Source organism: Ranitomeya variabilis, chromosome 4 (assembly GCF_051348905.1).
Source record: "Ranitomeya variabilis isolate aRanVar5 chromosome 4, aRanVar5.hap1, whole genome shotgun sequence".
Lineage (NCBI taxonomy): Eukaryota > Metazoa > Chordata > Amphibia > Anura > Dendrobatidae > Ranitomeya > Ranitomeya variabilis.
The window spans coordinates 140,534,313-140,555,558 of NC_135235.1; the positions used below are offsets into that span (position 1 = coordinate 140,534,313).

The window sequence follows — 21,246 nt, forward strand, 5'->3', positions numbered from 1 at the left end:
GCCTTTGTTTGCCATCCAACCCACAACATCCTTGCACTTGTCTGGGTTCGTTAGTGGTGTAGCATGCTTAGCAAATTGTGACAGTAAGCTAGAAGGAGATACAGTCACCTTCGGATCTGTCACACTGCCTTGGCAGGCACCACCACATCCACATCCCTTAACTTCACCCTTTCTCATCTTGAATGCATTATGCTTATGAACAAAAAAGTACTGGCTTTATGTCATATGTGCAGATTCACTGTATCTAGCAATGTGTGGCTATTTGTTGGGAGATCGCAGCTTGATTATACACGGCAACAGCAGACTGACCTAAATTACTGGTAAATAGTCACATTTGCGTATCTCTGCAGGCTTTGCACCAGTAGCACAACTGCTAGATAAAGATACGTTATTTTTTAAACCAATGGAAAATTATGTTTTTTTAGCTCACCTTGCTGTCACTCTCCTAATACGGAGTAATGAAGATAATTGCCGCTGCTAAATTCTCACATAAGATTATCTCTACCCGGATTGTGCCAGTCGCACAACTACTAGATAAAGATACACTAATTTTTAAACCAATATAAAATTATGATTTTTTTTTAGATCGACTTGCCGACACACTCCAAATGCAAAGTAATGAAGATTACTGCCGCTGCTAAATTGTCATGGAAGATTATCTCTACCCGGATTGTCCCAGTTGCACAACTGCTAGGTAAAGTTATGCTATTTTTTAAACAAATATATATTTGGGGGGGGGGGGATTTTTTTTTACATCACCTTTATGAGACACGCCAACACCAGACTCAGGGAAATTAATGGTAAATAGTGACATTTCCGTAGCGCAAGAGGTTTTGCAGTCGCCATACTGCTAGACAAGTATTAGGTATTTAAGCAATAGACGAGGAATATTATTTATCCATTAGATTTTAAAATGGATTTTACTATATGCTGGCATTGAAGAATATTATTTTGCGATAAAAAATAAAAAATGTATAGGTTGCTACACAGATATATTATGTAGCTCCCTATATACTGTTACTACCTAATATTATTTCCCTCTACAAATAGCTGATTTTTATATTTTGGTAGTGGATGACACCCTTCCTATTTCACCCTAATCCCACAGTCTGTTCCTAATACTAACTATACAGCACAATGGAAAATAGCAAAATAGCAGGGATCTGCAGCATGTGCTTTCAATGATGATAAAACACCCAAGTGCCAGCCTTTCACTCTCCCTCCTCTAAGATCTCTCCCTACCAAATCCCCACCTACCTACTAATCTTCACAATCTTCAGCTCTTAAAATAGCTTTTTGGAATAAATAATGCTCATTATAAGCTCCTATCACTCTCCCTACACTCCTTTCACTCTCAATATGCTGAAACTACAATCTCCCTGTGCTGTTTCTGGCTGCAATGTGCAAAAGATGGTGAAGGCAGCCTTTAAATATCTCCTGTGAAGCTGGAAGGCCAGCCAATCACAGTAATTCCACAACAAAGATGGCGCCAGCATTACTGTTATTGACGAGCCAGGCCAGCATGTTCATTGGCTGCAAACAAAGCACCAAACATGCAGCGTGGGTCACTCAGATATAACGAGTCGACTACCTAATTACTCACCGAGTAACGAATAGCCCGAATACCGTACTATTCGTGGGAGTAACGAATAGTGCCGAATATATTCGCTCATCACTAAATATGACATGTCTGTGAGTGGCAAAAGTATGGTAGGTTTTCTCCCATGAACTGTTCACTTTAGCTCAGTCCTCAGAAATTCACTTTGACTATGATCAGGACTTTGACTTGGCCATTCCAAAACGTTAAAGGGAGTCTGTCACCCCATTTTAGGTTTGTAAGCTAAGGCCACCGCCATCAGGGGCTTATCTACAGCATTCTATAATGCTGTAGATAAGCCCCTGATGTAACCTGAAAGATAAGAAAAACAAGTTAGATTATACTCACCCAGGGGTGGTCCCGGTGTGGTCCCGGTGTCACGACTCCTGCGCAGGTGTACTTTGTTTGCCCTGTTGAGGGCTGAGCAAAGTACTGCAGGGCGCAGGCACCGGGAAAGGTCAGAGAGGCCCAGCACCTGTGCACTGCAGTACTTTGCTCTGCCCTTAACAGGGCAAACAAAGTACACCTGCGCAGGAGCAGTGACAGGAAGCAAAGTAGAGGACGACATTGTATGAAGATGGGAGGTGCCGGACCCAGACCTGCGACAACCATCGGACCGGACCGCACCGGAACCGCCCCTGGGTATAATATAACTTGTTTTTCTTATCTTTCAGGTTACATCGGGGGCTTATCTACAGCATTATAGAATGCTGCAGATAAGCCAATGATGGCGGTGGCCTTACCTTATAGGTCTAAAATGGGGTGACAGATTCCCTTTAACTTTAATTTTCTTTAACTATTCCTGCTTCATGATCCACGTTCTCTTGAGATTCAGCTCATGGACAGATGTCTTAAAATTTTCCTTTAGAATTTGCCGGAACAATTCATTCAAAATGATACTATCAATGACCGCAATCCATCGTAGCCCAGATGCAACAACCCAGGTCAAACAAGGATACTATCTGTTTGAATACTTCTCCAAGGTTGGTGATTTTAATTACAGCAGGTCCCTACTTACCCATAAATACAGTCATTGCTGACATAGGTGTCAACATTCACCCAGGAATTCAGTCATCAGCCTTAGAGAGGTATTCACACAAGTCAGGAACCCATCAGGCTGAGACCACCTTGACGATTGTTGATGGGCACATAATATTTGGCCAAATTTTATGGTAAGGGTCTCATATTTTTTCCTAATCCTCCAAAGCCGTATTGCTATTCAAATTTCACATATTCCAAATTGACATGCTTTGATAGAATGCAACCTTTTTTGTATATTCAAAGATTGAGCAAGACCACAGTGAGTAAGTTCTTAATTCCATGGGTTATTGTAGTGTAAGATAGTGTAGCGTTGATTTATTTGATGTCTATAAGGCATGTCCTAAACTGTGTGCAGCCAGCAGTTATAGCTGTGAGTCATCACTATAATCATGAATCCTTGGCTATTTCCTTCCTGATTTTTGACCTCTACCTCTTTTTCTCCAACAGACATTTCAGCTGTAACAATGTGGTGCACTCCCTAGTACTGACACAAGAGCATAGTGAGTTTGATGCAAATTTTCAATCTTGTTCTTTTGAGCCCTTAATTCTCTTACTGTGAAAGTAAATGATTAAGCACAAAGACAAGCATCTCCAGAACTAACAATTATTCTTGCTAATAATTTCTGCTTCAGGATATCATTGTTTCCATTTTATACATTGAATATTGAAGCTGTACCTTTACCCTTAATAGCTTTAACAAATTTTTCAAGGTCATAAAATTTTAAAAATTAAAGGGATTTTCAGGGTCACAAAGAAAACCAGCAATGTAATGTAACATCAAGATTCCTAACAGTTTGTAATGTACACACTGTTAGGATTCTGCATGTTTCACAGTTCCAATGGTCGTCACTTTAATACTCACATTCATTTTGCATACTTGAAGTAATCTCTTTAGTGCTTTGTCTTTGGCTTTTTTTGCAAGTATGTCAAATGCATATGAGTGGTCACGGGATGACTGCAAAGACTGTGGGAAAAAGGGTCATCTTAACAGTGTTTATAAAAGATCCTGTAAGGATTCCCAATGTTATACAACATTGCTAGTTTTCTTAGTCACCTAGAGGACTTCTTGTTTACATGGTGCTGCCCTATATATCTGCTGATATTCGAAAACCTAATATGCTTGCGAAACATTGTAAGAATTAATATTTCCACAGTAATTCTTTCCATTCAGATTCTTCCTTCACAATTTTGATGAAACTTTCAATAAATAATGTGATATCATATGTTGGCATATTTCACAAATTACGATCTTGGTAGGATGAATTTGGTGTGTATACTTTTTTTTATTATGTCAGGGTGACCAAATGTTTATTATAATAAAATATCCAATGGGTTGCAAAGAGGAAGTAGACTCAAGATGTCATCACTATTGATTTTTTTTATTTTTGTAGTTCAAATATTGAATCTATTTCAGATTAAGAAGTAGATTTAGTAAAAGCAGGTGATGCATGGTAGATGAGATTTTTTTCCCCATCCTCTATCATCAAAAACATTAGTCAAACTTCGTAGCAGTAAGGTTAGCAAATTTCGGCACCTGCTCTTGTCTTTAGGCTTTGACTTTTTCTGTAAAGCCTCAAACCCTTCCATTTATGCAATACTTTTTTTTGTCAAGTGAGTTAAAAAATTGTTCCAGAGTTCTGGAGCATATAGCTTAGTAAATCTCTCTCACTTTTTTTCATTGCAGGACTGATGGGTTGCTTTGAAAGCTTCTGAAAGGCTGGTAGTCCTTTACATATTCATCACCAAAATAGAGAATGGCATACATCGACAGCACGGTGGCTCAGTGGTTAGTCCTGGTTTCAAATCCCACCAAGGACAACATCTGCCAGGGCTGCATCTAGGAATTTGTCCCATACTGGCAAAATTTTCGGGCCCCCTTTGACTCCGCCCAGCCTCCACCCCTGAAGCCTTCCACAGTCCCACGGCCGACTCTTGGAAAAATGCCACTTCTGCACCACATCCTCACCAGTCACTCATTAACAGTTCCTATCGAACACCACATCACATACATAGCCAACAGCTTTTGTTTCAGCCAAAAGATTTTTTTATTTCATGACAAGTTAGGCTCTTTTGGCCAGACCCTGCTTTACTCTATCCTATTAACCCCTTTCTGCCATCAGATATACTATTTCATCCAAGTGACCAGGGCCCTAATTGCCATGGACGGAATAGTATGTCATACGCGATCAGCTGCGCTCACGGGGGGAGCGCGGCCGATTGCGGCCAGGTGTCAGCTGATTATCACAGCTGACATCCTGCACTATGTGCCAGGATCGGTCACGGGTTGCTCCCGGCACATTAACCCCCGAAACACTGCGGTCAAACAAGATCGCAGTGTTCCGGGGCATAGGGAAGCATCGTGCAGGGAGGGGGCTCCCTGCGTGCTTCCCTGAGACCCTCAGAACAACACGATGTAATTGCATTGTTCAGAGGGTCTGCTTCCTCCTCCTCCCTGCAGGCCCCGGATCTAAAATGGCCACGGGGCTCCTTCTGGGTCCTGCAGGGAGGTGACTTGCCGGTGCCTGCTGAGAGCAGGCCCCGGCAAGCCTGCAGCACTGCCTGTCAGATCGCTGACCTGACACAGTGCTGTACACAGTGTCAGATCAGAGATCTGACAATATATAGTGATGTCCCACCCTGGGACTAAGTAAAAATGTAAAAAAAAAAAAAAAAATCATGTGTAAAAATATTTTTTTTAAATTCCTAAATATAGAAATAAAAAATAAAATAAATATTGTTCCAATAAATAAATTTCTTTGAGTAAAAAAAAAACAATAAAAGTACACATATTTAGTATCACCGCGTCCGTAACGACCCGTTCTATAAAACTGTCCAACTAGTTAACCCCTTCAGTGAACGCCATAAAAAATAAATAAAAAAGAGGCAAAAAACAATGCTTTATCATCATACCGCCAAACAAAAAGTGGAATAACACACGATTAAAAAGACAAATATAAATAATCATGGTACCGCTGAAAACGACATTTTGTCTCGCAAAAAACAAGCCACCATACAGCGTAATCAGGAAAAAATGTTAAAAGTTATAGCCCTCAGAATAAAGCGATGCAAAAACAATAATTTTTTTATGTAAGATAGATTTTATTGTATAAAAGCGCCAAAACTTAAAAAAATGATATACCTTATTTTTCGGACTACAAGACGCACTTTTTCCCCCCCAAAAAAGGGGGGAAAATGGGGGGTGCATCTAATAGTCGAAATGCAGGCTTACCCGTGGCGGCAGAGGTGCGGTGGCAGAGGTGCGGCGGCAGAGGTGCAGCGGCAGACGTGCGGAGATGAGGAGGCGCAGTGAGCGGGGTCCCTTTCCCCGGTGAGGTGATGCAGCAGCCCGGTAAAGAGCAGAGCCGGGTGAATCCTGTTGTCATCGGTGGTGGCGGCCATCTTTTGGGGGCCGCGCGTGCGCAGATGAAGCGCTCTGCTTCCCGGGGCTTCAGGAAAATGGCCGCGGGATGCCGCGCGTGCGCAGATGGGGATCGCGGCAGCCATTTTTCTGAAGTTCTTAGCTTCAGGAAAATGGCCGCGCGATCTCCATCTGCGCACGCGCGGCCTCCCGCAGCCATTTTCCTGAAGCCCCGGGAAGCAGAGCGCTTCATCTGCGCTTGCGCGGCCCCCGTAAGATGGCCGCCACCACCGATAACAACAGCATTCACCCGGCTCTGCTCCTTACCGGGCTGCTGCATCACCTCACCGGGGAAAGGGACCCTCTCACACCATACCTGTCACTGCGCCTCCTGATCCCAGCACCTCCTGATCCCAGCACCTCCTGATCCCTGCACCTCCTGATCGCAGCACCTCCTGATCGCAGCACCTCCTGATCCCAGCACCTCCTGATCCCAGCACCTCCTGATCCCAGCACCTCCTGATCGCAGCACCTCCTGATCCCTGCACCTCCTGATCCCAGCACCTCCTCATCCCAGCACCTCCTCATCCCAGCACCTCTGCCGGTAACCAGTGCTGCAACTCTCCCATGGACACCAGGCCGTGGCGTCGCCCACCTAAGCAGGAAGGGACCCTGCTCAGGTGCACGCCGTACCGCATCACCCCACCTCTGCCGACACCATGCCTCCTGTGACCCTGCTCTGCCACCGCCAGCCTTCAGGTAAGATACTGTAAATTCGGACAATAAGACGGACCCCCATCTTATAAAAAATCTTTTTTTCTGCAATTTTCACCCCAAATTTGGGGTGCGCCTTATGGTCCCGTGCGTCTTACAGTCCGCGAAATACGGTAAATGAGATATTGCTGTAATCGTACTAACCCAAAAAATAAAACTGCTTTATCAATTTTACCACACGTGGAACGGTATAAACGTCCCACCCAGAACAAATTCATGAGTTGCTGGTTTTTGTTCATTCTGCCTCGCAAAAATCAGAATAAAAAGCGATCAAAAAATGTCAAGTGCCCGAAAATAGTACCAATAAAAACGTCAACTCGTCCTGCAAAAAACAAGACCTGACATGACTCTGTGGACCAAAATATGGAAAAATTATAACTCTTAAAATGTGATGATGCAAAAACAATTTTTTGCAATAAAAAGCGTCTTTTAGTGTGTGACAGCTGCCAAACTATAAACCTGCTAAAAAACCCGCTATAAATAACAAATCAAATCCCTCTTCATCACCCCTTTAGTTATGGACAAATAATAAAATTTAAAAAATGTATTTATTTCTATTTTCCCATTAGGGTTAGGGTTAGGGCTAGGGTTAGGTTTGGGGCTAAAGATAGGGTTAGGGTTGGGGCTAAAGTTAGGGATAGGATTGGGGCTAAAGTTAGGGTTGGGGCTAAGGTGAGGGTTGGGGCTAGAGATGGTGTTAAGGTTTAGATTACGTTTACGGTAGCGATTATGGTTGGGATTAGGGTTAGGGGTGTGTCAGGGTTAGGGGTGTGGTTAGAGTTAGGGTTGGGATTAGATTTAGGGGTGTGTTTGGGTTAGAAGTGTGCTGGGGTTAGAGGTGTGTTAGGGGTAGAGGTGTGGTTAGGGTTATGGTTGGGATTAGGCTTAGGGGTGTGTTCAGGTTAGAGGTGTTTTCGCGTTAGGGGTGTGGTTAGGGTTATGGTTAGGGTTGGAATTAGAGTTAGGGGTGGGTTAGTGTTGGAGTTAGAATTTGGGGATTTCCACTGTTTAGGCACATCAGGGGCTCTCCAAACACGACATGGTGTCCGATTTCAATTCCAGCCAATTCTGCGTTGAAAAAGTAAAACAGTGTGCCTTTCCTTCTGTGCTCTGTCATGCGCCAAAACAGTGGTTACCCCAACTTATGGGGTATCAGCATACTCAAAACAAATTGGACAACAAATTTTGGGGTCCAATTTCTCCTTTACCCTTGGAAAAATGCAAAACTGGGGGCTAAAAATCATTTCTGTGGAAAAAGAAAAGATTTTTCATTTTCACGGCTTTGCTTTATAAACTGTAGTGAAACACTTGGGGGTTCAACGTTCTTACAACACATCTAGATAAGTTCCTTGGGGGGTATAGTTTCCAATATGGGGTCACTTTTGGGGGGTTTCCACTGTTTAGGCACATCAGGGGCTCTCCAAACGCAACATGGCGTCCTATCTCAATTCCAGTCAATTTTGCATTGAAAAGTCAAACGGAGCTTTTTCCTTTCCGAGCTCTGCCTTGCACCTAAACAGTGGTTTACCCCCACATATGGAGTATCCACATACTCAGGACAAATTGCACAAAAATGTTTGTGGTCCAATTTCTCCTGTTACCCTTGGGAAAATATAAAATTAGGGGCGAAAAGATCATTTTTGTGAAAAAATATGATTTTTATTTTTATGGCTCTACATTATAAACTTCTGTGAAGCACTTGGGGGTTCAAAGTGCTCACCATACATCTAGATAAGTTCCTTAGGGAGTCTACTTTCCAAAATTGTGTCACTTATGGGTTGTTTCCACTGTTTAGGCACATCAGTTGCTCTCCAATCGCGACATGGCGTCCTATCTCAATTCCAACCAATTTTGCATTGAAAAGTCAAACGGCGCTCTTTCCCTTCCGAGCTCTGCCATGCGCCCAAACAGTGGTTCACCCCCACATATGGGGTATCTGCGTACTCAGGACAAATTGTGCAACAACTTTAGTGGTCCAATTTCTCCTGTTACCCTTGGGAAAATAAAACAAATAGGATCTGAATTAAATTTTTTGTGAAAAAAAGTTAAATGTTCATTTTTAGTTAAACATTTAAAAAATTCCTGTGAAGCACCTGAAGGGTTAATAAACTTCTTGAATGTGGTTTTGAGCACCTTGAGGGGTGCAGTTGTTAGAATGGTGTCACTTTTGGGCATTTAAAATCATATAGACCCCTCAAAGTGACTTCGAATGTGATAAAGTCCCTAAAAAAAATGGTGTTGTAAAAATGAGAAATTGCTGGTCAACTTTTAACCCTTATAACTTCCTAACAAAAAAAAATTTGGGTTCCAAAATTGTGCTGATGTAAAGTAGACATGTGGAAAATGTTATTTATTAAGTATTTTGCATGGCATATCTCTGCGATTTATGGGCATGAAAATTCAAATTTGGAAAATTGCGAGATTTTCAAAAGTTTCGCCAAATTTCCATTTTTTTCACAAATAAACGCAAGTGATATCGAGGAAATTTTACCACTATCATGAAGTACAATATGTCTTGAGAAAATATTGTCAGAATTACCAGGATCCATTGAAGCATTCCAGAGTTATAACCTCATAAAAGGACAGTGGTCAGAAATGTAAAAATTGGCCTAGTCATTAATGTGCAAACCACCCTTGGGGGTAAAGGGTTAAACATTTGCTAAAATATCCAGTACTCTTTTTAGGTATATTTTTATTTATTTTTCTTTAAGGGAAGTAGTCACATATATTTTTTTAAAATGACCAATAATACCACATACAAGGGACAAATACCGTAACACCATTACCAGACCACATAATACCATCACATAATGACTGAATAATACCATATACATGGGATAAATACCGCCACACCATGACCAGACCACATATTACCACCACATAGTGGCTAAATAATACCACATACAAGGGACAAATACCACAACATGGCCACACCACATATAAAAATCACATAGTAATTGAATAATACTGTTACAACCAGTCCGTTTCCTGTACCTCCAAGGGGTCTCCGTCGGGACTCCCACTCTGTGCGGGCTCCAAGCTGTCTGGATGCAGCCTCTGCCCCTCCTTCCTCTCATGCTTCCTGGTGTGAGGCCAGCAGGGTTCTTAGGTCGCACGCGCGCTAACTCCCGGTCTCTTAAAGAGACAGTGTGCATTTTCCAAAAGTTGCCTCTAACCATTAGCGTGTGGTTGGCTACTATTTCTAGTCCCTCCACCATAGGGAGGACGCCGAAGCAACAAGTATCCACTGTTGCTAACTTCCGGTTCCTGTTTACATGCGCTTCTGTTTCTGAAGTATCTGCCAAGCACTCCGCTTACACTGTCTGTCTCCACAGGTCCTCTGCAACCTGTTACCCGGTTATTCTGGACTGCATCCGCATTATCTACGCTGGACCCATCTAGTCCCACCAGTCTGCCTGCCACTCTTTCGGACTACACCTGTACAGTGTACCGGTACCAGCTTCTACTCGAACACCCTGTATCTTCCGGTCAGCTCTGCAGCGTCCACTAACCCTGCTGGGTCCGTCTGTTGCACTGGGACAGCCGCCACGATAATAAATACGAAAGTGAACTTCTACATCTGTGCCTCCGTTTCCGTTCATTACAAATACCACATATAATGAACAAATACCGCCACACCATGACCAGACCACATATTACCACCACATAATACCACACACTAGGAACAAACACAGCCATACCATGGTCATACCACATATTACCATCACATAGTAACTGAATAATACCACATGCAAAGAACAAATACCAACACACCATGACCAGAGCACATATTATAACCACAAAGTGACTGAATAATACTACATAAAAAATAAAATATCACCGCACCATGACCAGACCACATATTACCACCACATAGTGACTGAATACTACAATACTGATCATTAATAAAAAAAACTACAATACTAATTTTGCCATAAGTGCCATAATACACAGGAGCTCTGTATATAGTGTCAGTGTAGAGGTAATACAGTGATCACTAGTGACATTTTACACAAGAGCTCTCTATATAGTATACAGTGTCAGTGTACAGGTAACACACTGACTTACCAGTGATGCCTCTAGTTGAAGTCCTTCATCTTTCTTTTCTTCTTCACCCAGAGCAGACTGCCATCGCTTCTTCCAGCCAGGACTCATCTCTGCACATAATAACACATAATTACCTAGAACGCTGCTTCCAGAGCATATTCTGCACTTTTTCCCTTTCTTCTACACTACACAGTTGAATACAGATGTGCACCCACAATTAATACATAATTAGTTATTATGCAACACATTATTCCAAATATAAATTAAAATCCACCACTGTGCCCCACCAACTATACATTGCCACTTTCCTCCACTAATATATAAATAAAGTAGCTCCTGTACTCTTTCCCCGAATTCAATACCAGTCAGGCAGTCACTGCATCCTCAACAGCCCCCACTATGTACTTCCTTCTCCCTTGATTCATTATATTTACATGCCCCTTCTGCCCCAATACATTGTCATGTCTTCTCTCTCTTCCACCCCACCCTCTAATTCATGATCAACTTCTCTCCTCCGCATTCAATGCATCATTTACTCTCCCCACCCTCAATATATCATTATTTGCTGCCCCACCCAATTCATCATTTACTGTCCCCATCCAATAGTCTCAATACATCATTTACTCCCCCATCCTCAAAAGTCAAAATTATTTGCTCTCTCCCAAATCATCATTTGCTCTCCCTCACCACCTTCAATTCATCATTTGCTCTCCCCACCCACACACCTACCTTCGATTCTTCATTTGCAGTCCCCCGTCCCCCACCCTCAGTTCATGATTTGCAGGAATGCTCTGTCAAGCTGATATTTCCAGTGTACAGGGGTGTCAAAAGAGAGAGTTTTCCTTTGTGTACATACCTTATGCAGCAAGAAACATTGATATCCAAGTCCCTTATTATTTAGTATAGTCGATAATCATGTACTAATCATACTACATCGGCCCTTCCACTGCGGTGATGGTTGCCCCATTCCCCCCTCACTTCATCATTAGCAGTCCCCCTCTCGTGCTCAGTTCATCATTTTTAGTACTGTTCTCCTTCCTCATTTCATCATTTGCAGTCCCCCTCCCCCACTTACTTTATCATGTGCACTCCCCTTCCCCCACTCACTTCATCATTTGCAGTTCCCCTCCTCCCACTCACTTCATCATTTGTAGTCTAACTACCCTACCTTAATCATATGCAGTCCCACTCCCCTACTTTAACCATATGCAGTTATGCAGTCCCCCTCCCCACCACTTCATCATGTGAAGTCACCCTCCCTCACTCACGTCATCATGTTCAGTCCCCTCCCCCACTCACTTCATCATGTACAGTCCCCTTCCCCCTTCACTTCATCATGTGCACTCCCTCTCCACCACTCACTTCATCATTTGCAGTCTCATCCCTCCTACTCACTTCATCATGTGCAGTCCCCCTCCCCTACTTTAATCATATGCAGTCCCCCTCCCCATCACTTCATCATGTGCAGTCCCCCTACCCTCCTCACTTTCACGTGTAGTCCCCTCCCCCACTCAATTCATCATGTAGAGTCCCCTTTCACCCCATCATGTGCACTCCCCCTCCCCTCACTCACTTCATCATGTTCAATCCCCCTCATTTCATCATGTGCAATCCCCCCACTTCATCACGTGCAGTCCCCCTCCCCACCACTTTATCATGTGCAGTCTCCCTCCCCCACCCACTTCATCTTGTGAAGTCCCCCACTCACTTCATCACGTGAAGTCCCCCTCTCCCACTCACTTCATCACGTGCAGTCCCCCTTCCCCATTCTCTTCATCATGTGCAGTCCCCTCCCCCACTCACTTCATCATGTACAGTCCCCTTCTCCCTTCGCATCATCATGTGCACTCCCTCTCCCCCCACTCACTTCATCATGTGCAGTCCCCCTCACTTGATCATGTGCAGTCTCTCTCACTTCATCAGGTGCAGTCCCCTTGCCACCACTTCATCATGTGCAGTCTCCTCCATCCCACTTCATCATGTGCAGTCCCCCTCCCCACAACTTCATCATGTGCAGTCCCCCTCCCCCCACTCACTTCATCATGTGCAGTCCTCCTCCCCACTACAAAAAAAATACCAGAAGGAAACAGCCTTACCAAGACCAGTCAGATCACAAATGCACAGGCAGGATGCATTAGACCCCCATTATAAAAGCAGGGGTAGCACAGGTACAAACTACTGATAAAGGCAGACACTCACAAGCCTACCAAATTATGAAGAGAGTGGCTGTCTAGTAGAAAAAATGCACACAAATGAAGCTGTGTGACTGGCATTGTACTCAATCCTCATTTGTGTGCATTGTATCTACTACGCAGCCACCCCGTCCATAATTTGGTAGGCTTGTGAGTGTCTGCTTTTATCAGTAGTTTGCACGTGTGCTGCCCCTGCCTTTATAATGGGGATCTGCTGCATCTTTCCGGTGCATTTGTGATCTGACTGGTCTTGATGAGGCTGTTTCTTTCTGGTATATTTTTCTGAACTCCTCCCTCCTACCTCATCATGTGCAGTCCCCCTCCATCACTTTTTAGAGTTGCAGTCTCCCTGCACCTCCCCCCTCAACCATTTAATTAATTTTACAAAGAAACTAAGGGAAAAAAAAAGGTTTTCATACTCACCTCATAGACGATCCCCTTCAGCTTCGCTTCTAGCGTCCTCGTACATGTCGGCGCGCACGTGACGATGTCATCACATACACGCCGTCATCTGACCAGATGTCCAGAGGGTGGAGGGAGCTGGAGCTGCACAGCTGTCTAGGTTAGACGGCCGTTTACAGCTCCGAGAATGCTCTCAGGTCCCAGTGCCAACATGTGTGCCGCAGCCCACAGCACTTTAGTGCACGATGGGGCTCAGTGAGCAAAAGCACAAGAGCGGGGCCCCAGACCTCTGGGCCCCCCTCTGTACAGCTGCTCATCGGGCCCTATACAGCAGTAAGGGCAGTAATGCCCTGATGGCGGCCCTGACATCTGCAAGGAGTTTATATGTTCTCTCTGTGTTTGTGTGGGTTTTCTCTGGTTTCCTCCCACACTCCAAACACATACTGATAGGGAGTCTAGATTGTAGGTCCCAATGAGGACAGCAATGATGGCGTCTGTAAGGCGCTGTGGAATTTATGGCGCTATATAACTGAGTAAAATAAACAAAGACTCTATGGTTGTTTCATCCCTGTTGATTCCATTATTGAATCTCTCCCATCTATATTTTTTCAATTAAATTCGTGTATATGCTCCGCTTCTGCTCTTCAGACTCTTCTGGATCACACTGCGCTCTTCATGATCCAGAAATGGCTTTTAGAATGTTAGCCTATGGAGTGTCAGAATGAGGCAACTTTTTAACCCCTTTAGGACTGGCCAATTTTTGTCCTTTAGGATGAAGAATTTTTTTCTGCTCTTTTTTTTTATTGTCACATTCCAGGAGCCAATTATTTTTCCTTTGCTATAACTGTATATGGGTTTTGGTTTTTGAAGGATGGTATTTGTCAGTGGCACTAACTAATGTTTATTCATTTATGGAGAAAAATAGAAAAGCAACAATTCTGTCATTGTTTTCTGCATTTTAAATGTTATGCTGTTCACTATGCCGCATAAAGTAGTAAATTTATAACGTGGATCAGTACGATTCTGGCAATACCAAAGATGATATAGTTTAGTTTTTTTATATTGTATCGCTTATGTACAATAAATGAATTGACAGTCATACATCTTCATGTTTTCTGTTTTCTCTGTGAGAGCTTTTTTTGTTAAGCTGTAGTTTTCTTTGGTTCCATTTAGTGGTACATACATTTTTTCAAATTTTTTAAACTCTCTTTTTTTGGAGGCAAAGTAACGAAAAACAAAATTAGCAGGATTTCTGTGTTTTATTTAAAGTGTAACTACATTTTGATCCAATGTTTTATATTTTGTAGACCTTTAAATTCAATGCAGGCAACTCATGTATAAGCATAAGGGTATGGACAGGCTGATTCTGTTTCCCCTGAAAAAAACGGTTGAATAACATATGGCTCTTATATGGTTAAAGAGTTTGTCCACTACTTTTACATTGATGGCCAATCCTAAGGATAAGTCATCAATGTGTGATCAGTCGGGGTCCAGCACTCGGCACCCCTGCTGATCAGCTGTTATCGGTGGCGGCGGTGGTAGACTCCGGCTGGAAGTACTTACTTGTTGCTGCATATCAGCCTCCTATTGATTTGTATAGGAGGTGGATGTGTACTACTCTGCAGCGGCCACTACGAGTAGACGGCCAGCTCCACAGCTGATCGGTAGGGGTGCCGGACCCCGGCCGATCACACATTGATAACCTATCCTAAGGATAGGCCATCAATGTAAAAGTAGTGAACAATCTTTTTAACCATGCAAGAGCCATGCATTATCCAACTGGTTTTTTTACCTGTATATTTTTTAGTTTTCTAAAATGTTTATGGAACTTTTTTGCCTTTTTTTTATTTCTTTGATTTTCTAATTCCACTAGGAACTTGAACATATTATAGTTTCAGAACTTGTAAAATACTGTACAATACTTTTTCCCATGTAAATCTGACAGGAAGCCAAATGAGCATAGATACAGGATCTCAGTTGCCATTACAAGCAATTGGTATGCCACAATCTGATTACAGAGCTGCCGATTAGGAACAATTGCAATCAAAATTATTCAATCCACATTGTAAATTAAGTTAACTAGCAAAACTTACATGCTTTGCAGAAAATCAATCAAACAAGATCAATTTATATACACAGTATACCTCAACACAACTCTTCTCAACACAGCTTCTGTCCGTGTGCCTAAGGAATTTTAGTCCATTCCTTCAGTTAGCGAATATATTTTTGTAGGAACTGATTTTTTTCCAATGTTACCAAAGATCTTGTATGGTGTTAAAATCAGATCATAAGCCTGATGAAGGCAACAATACAGTGCTGAAATGCATAGACTCAATAAAATGACCATTCCTCTACCCATGAGCCATCTTTTTCCAGCAGCACCCATTGTTCCTTGCTTTTATTTCACATCGTCCATCACAAATTTGCACTATAGTTCTTTTCACAGAAATCACTTTAGCACCCCTGTTCTTGCAATCATTGTAGGTCACAGTGTTCAGACCCCAAGCGATCATATATTTATCACCTCTGCTTTGGATAAGTGATACATGTCCAATGAAAACTAATAATTTACCAATAGCTGTTAATATAATAAAAAACATCTTTGTAATCCTGCTGTAATCTATTTTACCATTATCCTTTTTTTCCTCCCACCTCCTAAACTGTTCATTCACTATAAATTTACTGCTAAATTTAAATAAAGAGTGCAAAAGACAGATTTTTAGCTTCACAGAAAACTTAGACTACAATTGCCAATAGAAGTATGGAAAGTTAACAGAAGAGGACTGAGTCGGAGAGTAACGTAAGATAATATACAAAAGTACAGAGCAGTGTAGCAGTGAATCCAGCACAGTGAGATTCTATCTCTCATTTTGCAGCTGCTTTCTTTTCACTGAAACTCCCCTTCCCATCTAATGGACTTCTATGGTGACTGTAACCTGAGCACTCATTTAAGCTGAAAAGCCAGCTTCTCTCTGGAGAGAGAATGAATAGCTTAGGAGTTGGGTGGAGAAGAGAATCAGAGCATGATGATTGAAGAAGGCAATTTTTCTATAACGGTGAACTCATAGCTACAAGTTCATCCATTAAAATAATGCATTCCCCCAAATGCAACTTGCGAGTGATAACAAATGCAATAGATTTTGGTCTTTTGACTCTTTAATAGTGTCTTAGGTAATTAAATATTCCATATAATCATTTTGTATTTAAATTTGTAGGCTTACAATGCTATAAAAGTGACTTTACGAAGCCAGAATTTTACAGTAATTAATTATTAAATATCTCAGAAACTAGAGACAATCTGACAAAACTGAAGTCATGTTCTTAATCAGCAATGTGAACTTAATATAAAACCGTTCAGACCTCAATGGCAGAAATCACTGTACACCAGTATAGTTTTCCTACCATATTTTTTTCAGTAGCAGTACAGTGGTATTATTTATTTACCATGCGGTGATACTATGTGGTCATGAATGATGTTGGTGCCTTATTTGGAACCTGGCAAGTGATTATTATTATTATTCATAGAACATGTAACCTATTCATATTTTGAAACTTCATTACTATGGAGAGAATCTAAGGCACGTATAGCTTCCCAGAGCAAGCTACTGTACATATATAAATATATACTTGCTATACACTGGTTCCATAGTTGGGATCTATGTTATATGCAGGCAGTATACAGCCAAGTGAATAAGGTTAGTGGCAGCCAACTTACTAGATAGTATCCCTTTATGATAATGATGGATCCCAGATACTTGGAGACCATTTTAAGTCTTCCCACACAATTATGTCAGTATAATAATTATATTTAAGAAAAGATGTGCGTCTCTCTCGTTCAAGGTCGTTCGCGGAGGAAGCTCGTGCAAATCTCTAGACAGATAACACTTCATATGCAGATGTGTATGGTAAAGATGAAAGATATTTGCTCTGTGAACTTGTGACTGATTCCTTTTTCCTCCTTCTGCCTTTCCCCTCCCTTCGGGCTTTCTCTGGCCTTGGACTCCATCCATTTGCCTTTTCTATCTAGAAGCTTGCTGCCTATCATCCGAAGCTGTCCTTCAGGATATCTATAAAGATAGGACACTGAAGTAAGTACAGCCTCTCCAGTAAGGGAGGCCGGGCTGCACATACATCACACCATGCTTCCTGCAACTCTCAAACTGTGCTGTGGAATTTCCCACCAACATCTCCGGAAACTCACCGGTACAGTATACCGCTTATACAATGTTACCGTATTTCATGCAATATTTTATCATGCTTTTTGATGTCTCCCATTGGCTCAATCATGTCATTTGAATGACAAGGTCTACTTATTACACTTCAGTTACCTAAAGTACCTTTTCCCTTACAGCGAGGAGTAAGATACCACAGATTGTTGATTTCTTAAGAAGGCTACTTGTCTTTTAGATTAGTTAGCCTTATAATCTTTAAGCAATTATTGTAACCTCCCTTTAATGTCCAGTAAATGCATCCCCGATATTCAGTTAGCTCATTATTATAGTTTATTTTGGTGCGCCAGTTAGTTATTTAGTTATTTTTTCAACTCGTAGATGCATATTGCATTCATAAAAAAAATATAAGGATTTAAGGATGTGATTCCAGCTAAAGAGCTATTACTCGCATTGAAATGGCAAATAACTGATGTCACAGCTCTATATAAAAATCAGCATCAGGTTTTCACTATGAATCTATAGGATTTAAATTATAAAACACTCACAGGACTATGACTGTTTTAGCATCGATATTTTTATATATTGTTCTGCACGTATTTATTAGTATTTTATAGTTCTTCTGAATGGACTACATGGTGGCTATTAAAGTATCACATAAGGAACATTAGACTTGCAGCTGAGACTGTAACTTCTATATATGCAGTTTTCTGCTTTAAGTAAAATGTTTGTCTAGGTACACATTGTAATAAACATATTGGGCACAATCCGTCATTTGTGATTTGTTTAAGTAACTTTTATTTTTTCTCCTGTGGCATTCGATGACATTTTTTAATTGCACCAAATTCTTCAAAATGGCATATGTATTTGATGAATTTGGTACAAAATTAAAAAATGTTCTTTTTGGCAACTTTTTAGAACCGAAAGTCACACATCCTTTTAAAAAGCTGCAAAACTGCACAAAAGCGAAAACTTTCACTTCATGAGTCCGTCTATTATATCTGGATAAGCAAAGCAGTTGGGGAAAGATAAAAGACTTAATAAAGAAAGGAAACTTAAAAAATGACGCAAAATGTATAGAGACTAAGGCACAAATACAAAACCCACTAAAAAAGGGAGAACATTTCTCTAAAGCGGAGAAACAGCAATGATGAGTCGGCCGATTATTTAGCATCTAGGTAAAGGACACTGCACTGTTATCTTATAGTCGTTATTTATGGAACCATGAACAGATCAAGTTGTTCCCAGTTACACTGGTGACTTTCAAGTTCGTATTTTTTTTTCTTTAATTCCAAAAATGTTTTTATTTGTTATTACTAGTAGAGGTTATTTTATCTCATTTTCATTGAAATCTATTACAAAATACACCAATTATGTCCAGAACTGTGGCTGATATCTGCTCGTATTATTCCACAAAACAGCAGAGCTAAAATCAACTGAAGTATAAGTGCTGAATCCCTGTATTTTCGCTCCGAGTGCTGTCTGTAAAAAAAATGAACCACACTCGGTCCAATGTTACTCAATGGGGCAGTGCAGACAAACTTTTTTTTTCAGTTACCGAATCTGCAAGTGAAAAAAAAATCACAGCGTGCACAAATTTCTTCTGTAAATCAGATGAGTCGCCTGTTTAAGCCACAGTGCAGCATCCCTTTCTTTTTGGATACATTGCAATCCTGTAACATAGGAAACTGTACTGTAAATGGTCCTGTAAATGAATAATAGTAGATGCTAAAATCAGTTGCTAAAAGTATGAGATCCAGGTTTTTTGCGCACCCATAGAATTAAGTGGGCAAGTCCCATCTGATTAGCAGAAGAAACTAATGCATGCTGCAAATATTTGTACACGCAGATTCAGTCAGTGAAAAATATCACTCATCTGTACTGCTCCATTAAGTAACTTTGGTCCCAGCGCTCTCCGTTTTTTATGGATAGCAGTCAGACCAAAAGTATGGTCATGTGAATGAGCCCTAAGACTGAGTTCTCTAAACAAGAGTACATAGGATGTTCTGATTTGCATGTGAACTAATTGGCCCATAACACACGAGCCACTGCACTGCCTAGAATACCGGAAATGCCACCACATTTCCTTATACCACAACATTAGTAATGGTACAGGTATGCAAAGCCCCATTAGTCTCATTTACATAAGAATCTGACCTTTGCTGCCCTATCCAACAAAAAAAGTTGGTTAGTTTTTCTGAGCATTTAAAAAATATTGCACTGAGCTTAGATTGTCTGCCATAAATGACAAGGTAAGTTGTGCTATTAGACATGATACAGGAAAGATATATATCTTGGTACCGTGTTAGCCAGTAGATAGAAAAATATTTAGAATTGAGAGTCCTCAGTGGTTGATACCTTTTATTGGCTAACTGAAACCGTCTTTTCAGTTGGCCATTAAAAGGAATCAACCACTGAGGACTCTCAATTCTAAATATTTTACTATTAGACATGGGCATTGGAGATCCACACATGAGACCTCAAGCAGCAAAAGCTCTTAAATTAAAGTCATTGTCCGGTACTTTATCATTGATGACCTATCCTTTAGAAGTAATAGACAACAGATAGGTCATTAATGATAAAGTAGTGGACAATGGATAGGTCATTAATAATTAAGTAGTGGACAATGGATTCGTCATCAATGATAAAGTGATGGACAACGGATAGGTCATTAATGATAAAGTAGTGGACAACGAATAGGTCATCAATGATAAAGTGATGGACAACGGATAGGTCATCAATGATAAGGTAATGGACAACAGATAGGTCATCAATGATAAAGTAGTGGACAATGGATAGGTCATCAATGATAAAGTGATGGACAACGGATAGGTCATTATTGATAAAGTAATGGACAGTGGATAGGTCCTCAATGACAAAGTAGTGGACAATGGATAGGTCATCAATGATAAAGTGATGGACAATAGATAGGTCATTATTGCTAAAGTGATGGACAATGGATAGGTCATTATTGATAAAGTGATGGACAGTGGATAGGTCATTATTGATAAAGTAATGGACAGTGGATAGGTCCTCCTCAATGATAAAGTAGTGGACAATGGATAGGTCATCAATGATAAAGTGATGGACAACCGATAGGCCATTATTGATAAAATAGTGGACAACGGATAGATCATCAATGATAAAGTGTTGGACAATGGATAGGTCATCAATGATAAAGTAGTGGACAACCTCTAGTTTTAATGTTTGCGCTTGAATATGAGCACATATTTTCACCTTGCTTAATATTTTGCACATTTCTCATATACTTGGGGCTTTACTCGTCAGTGTATTATCACCCATATCAGGGTATGGGATATATTTATCTTTGTGTATATTTTTTAAATGCATATTTATGCTGGAATGTCAGTGTTGTGGATTGATCTTTTGGGGTTTTCAATAAAATATTTCTTATTATATATAGGTGTGCACATCAATGTATTGCTTTGTTCTCCTCCTTTTGAGCATCGCACGCTGTCATGATGCTGCAGTCGCACACAATGACAGCAGACTTTTCTTCTGAGACCAGACAACCCCATTATTCTAAGAGAATTGTTAATATTAGATGACTGTCTTGTACAATAAACTCATTTCCGTGTATGAACAGATTTTCAGTTGCAGAAATTTCTGCAACAAATCTGACGCATCTGTGAGTATACCTGATGC

The 21,246-nt window shown here is 41.1% G+C and overlaps 1 protein-coding gene across 1 annotated transcript in view; it reads left to right on the plus strand.

Annotated features, from left to right (window-relative positions):
- The first annotated feature begins 17,516 nt into the window (after positions 1–17,516).
- LOC143770063 (steroidogenic acute regulatory protein, mitochondrial-like) overlaps positions 17,517–21,246 on the plus strand; it is a 34,669-nt gene continuing 30,939 nt past the window's right edge. Inside the window, exon 1 of the mRNA XM_077259305.1 lies at positions 17,517–17,614. Within this exon, the coding sequence (XP_077115420.1) occupies positions 17,551–17,614 (64 nt within the window). The 5' untranslated portion in view covers positions 17,517–17,550. The remainder of the gene's footprint in view (positions 17,615–21,246) is intronic.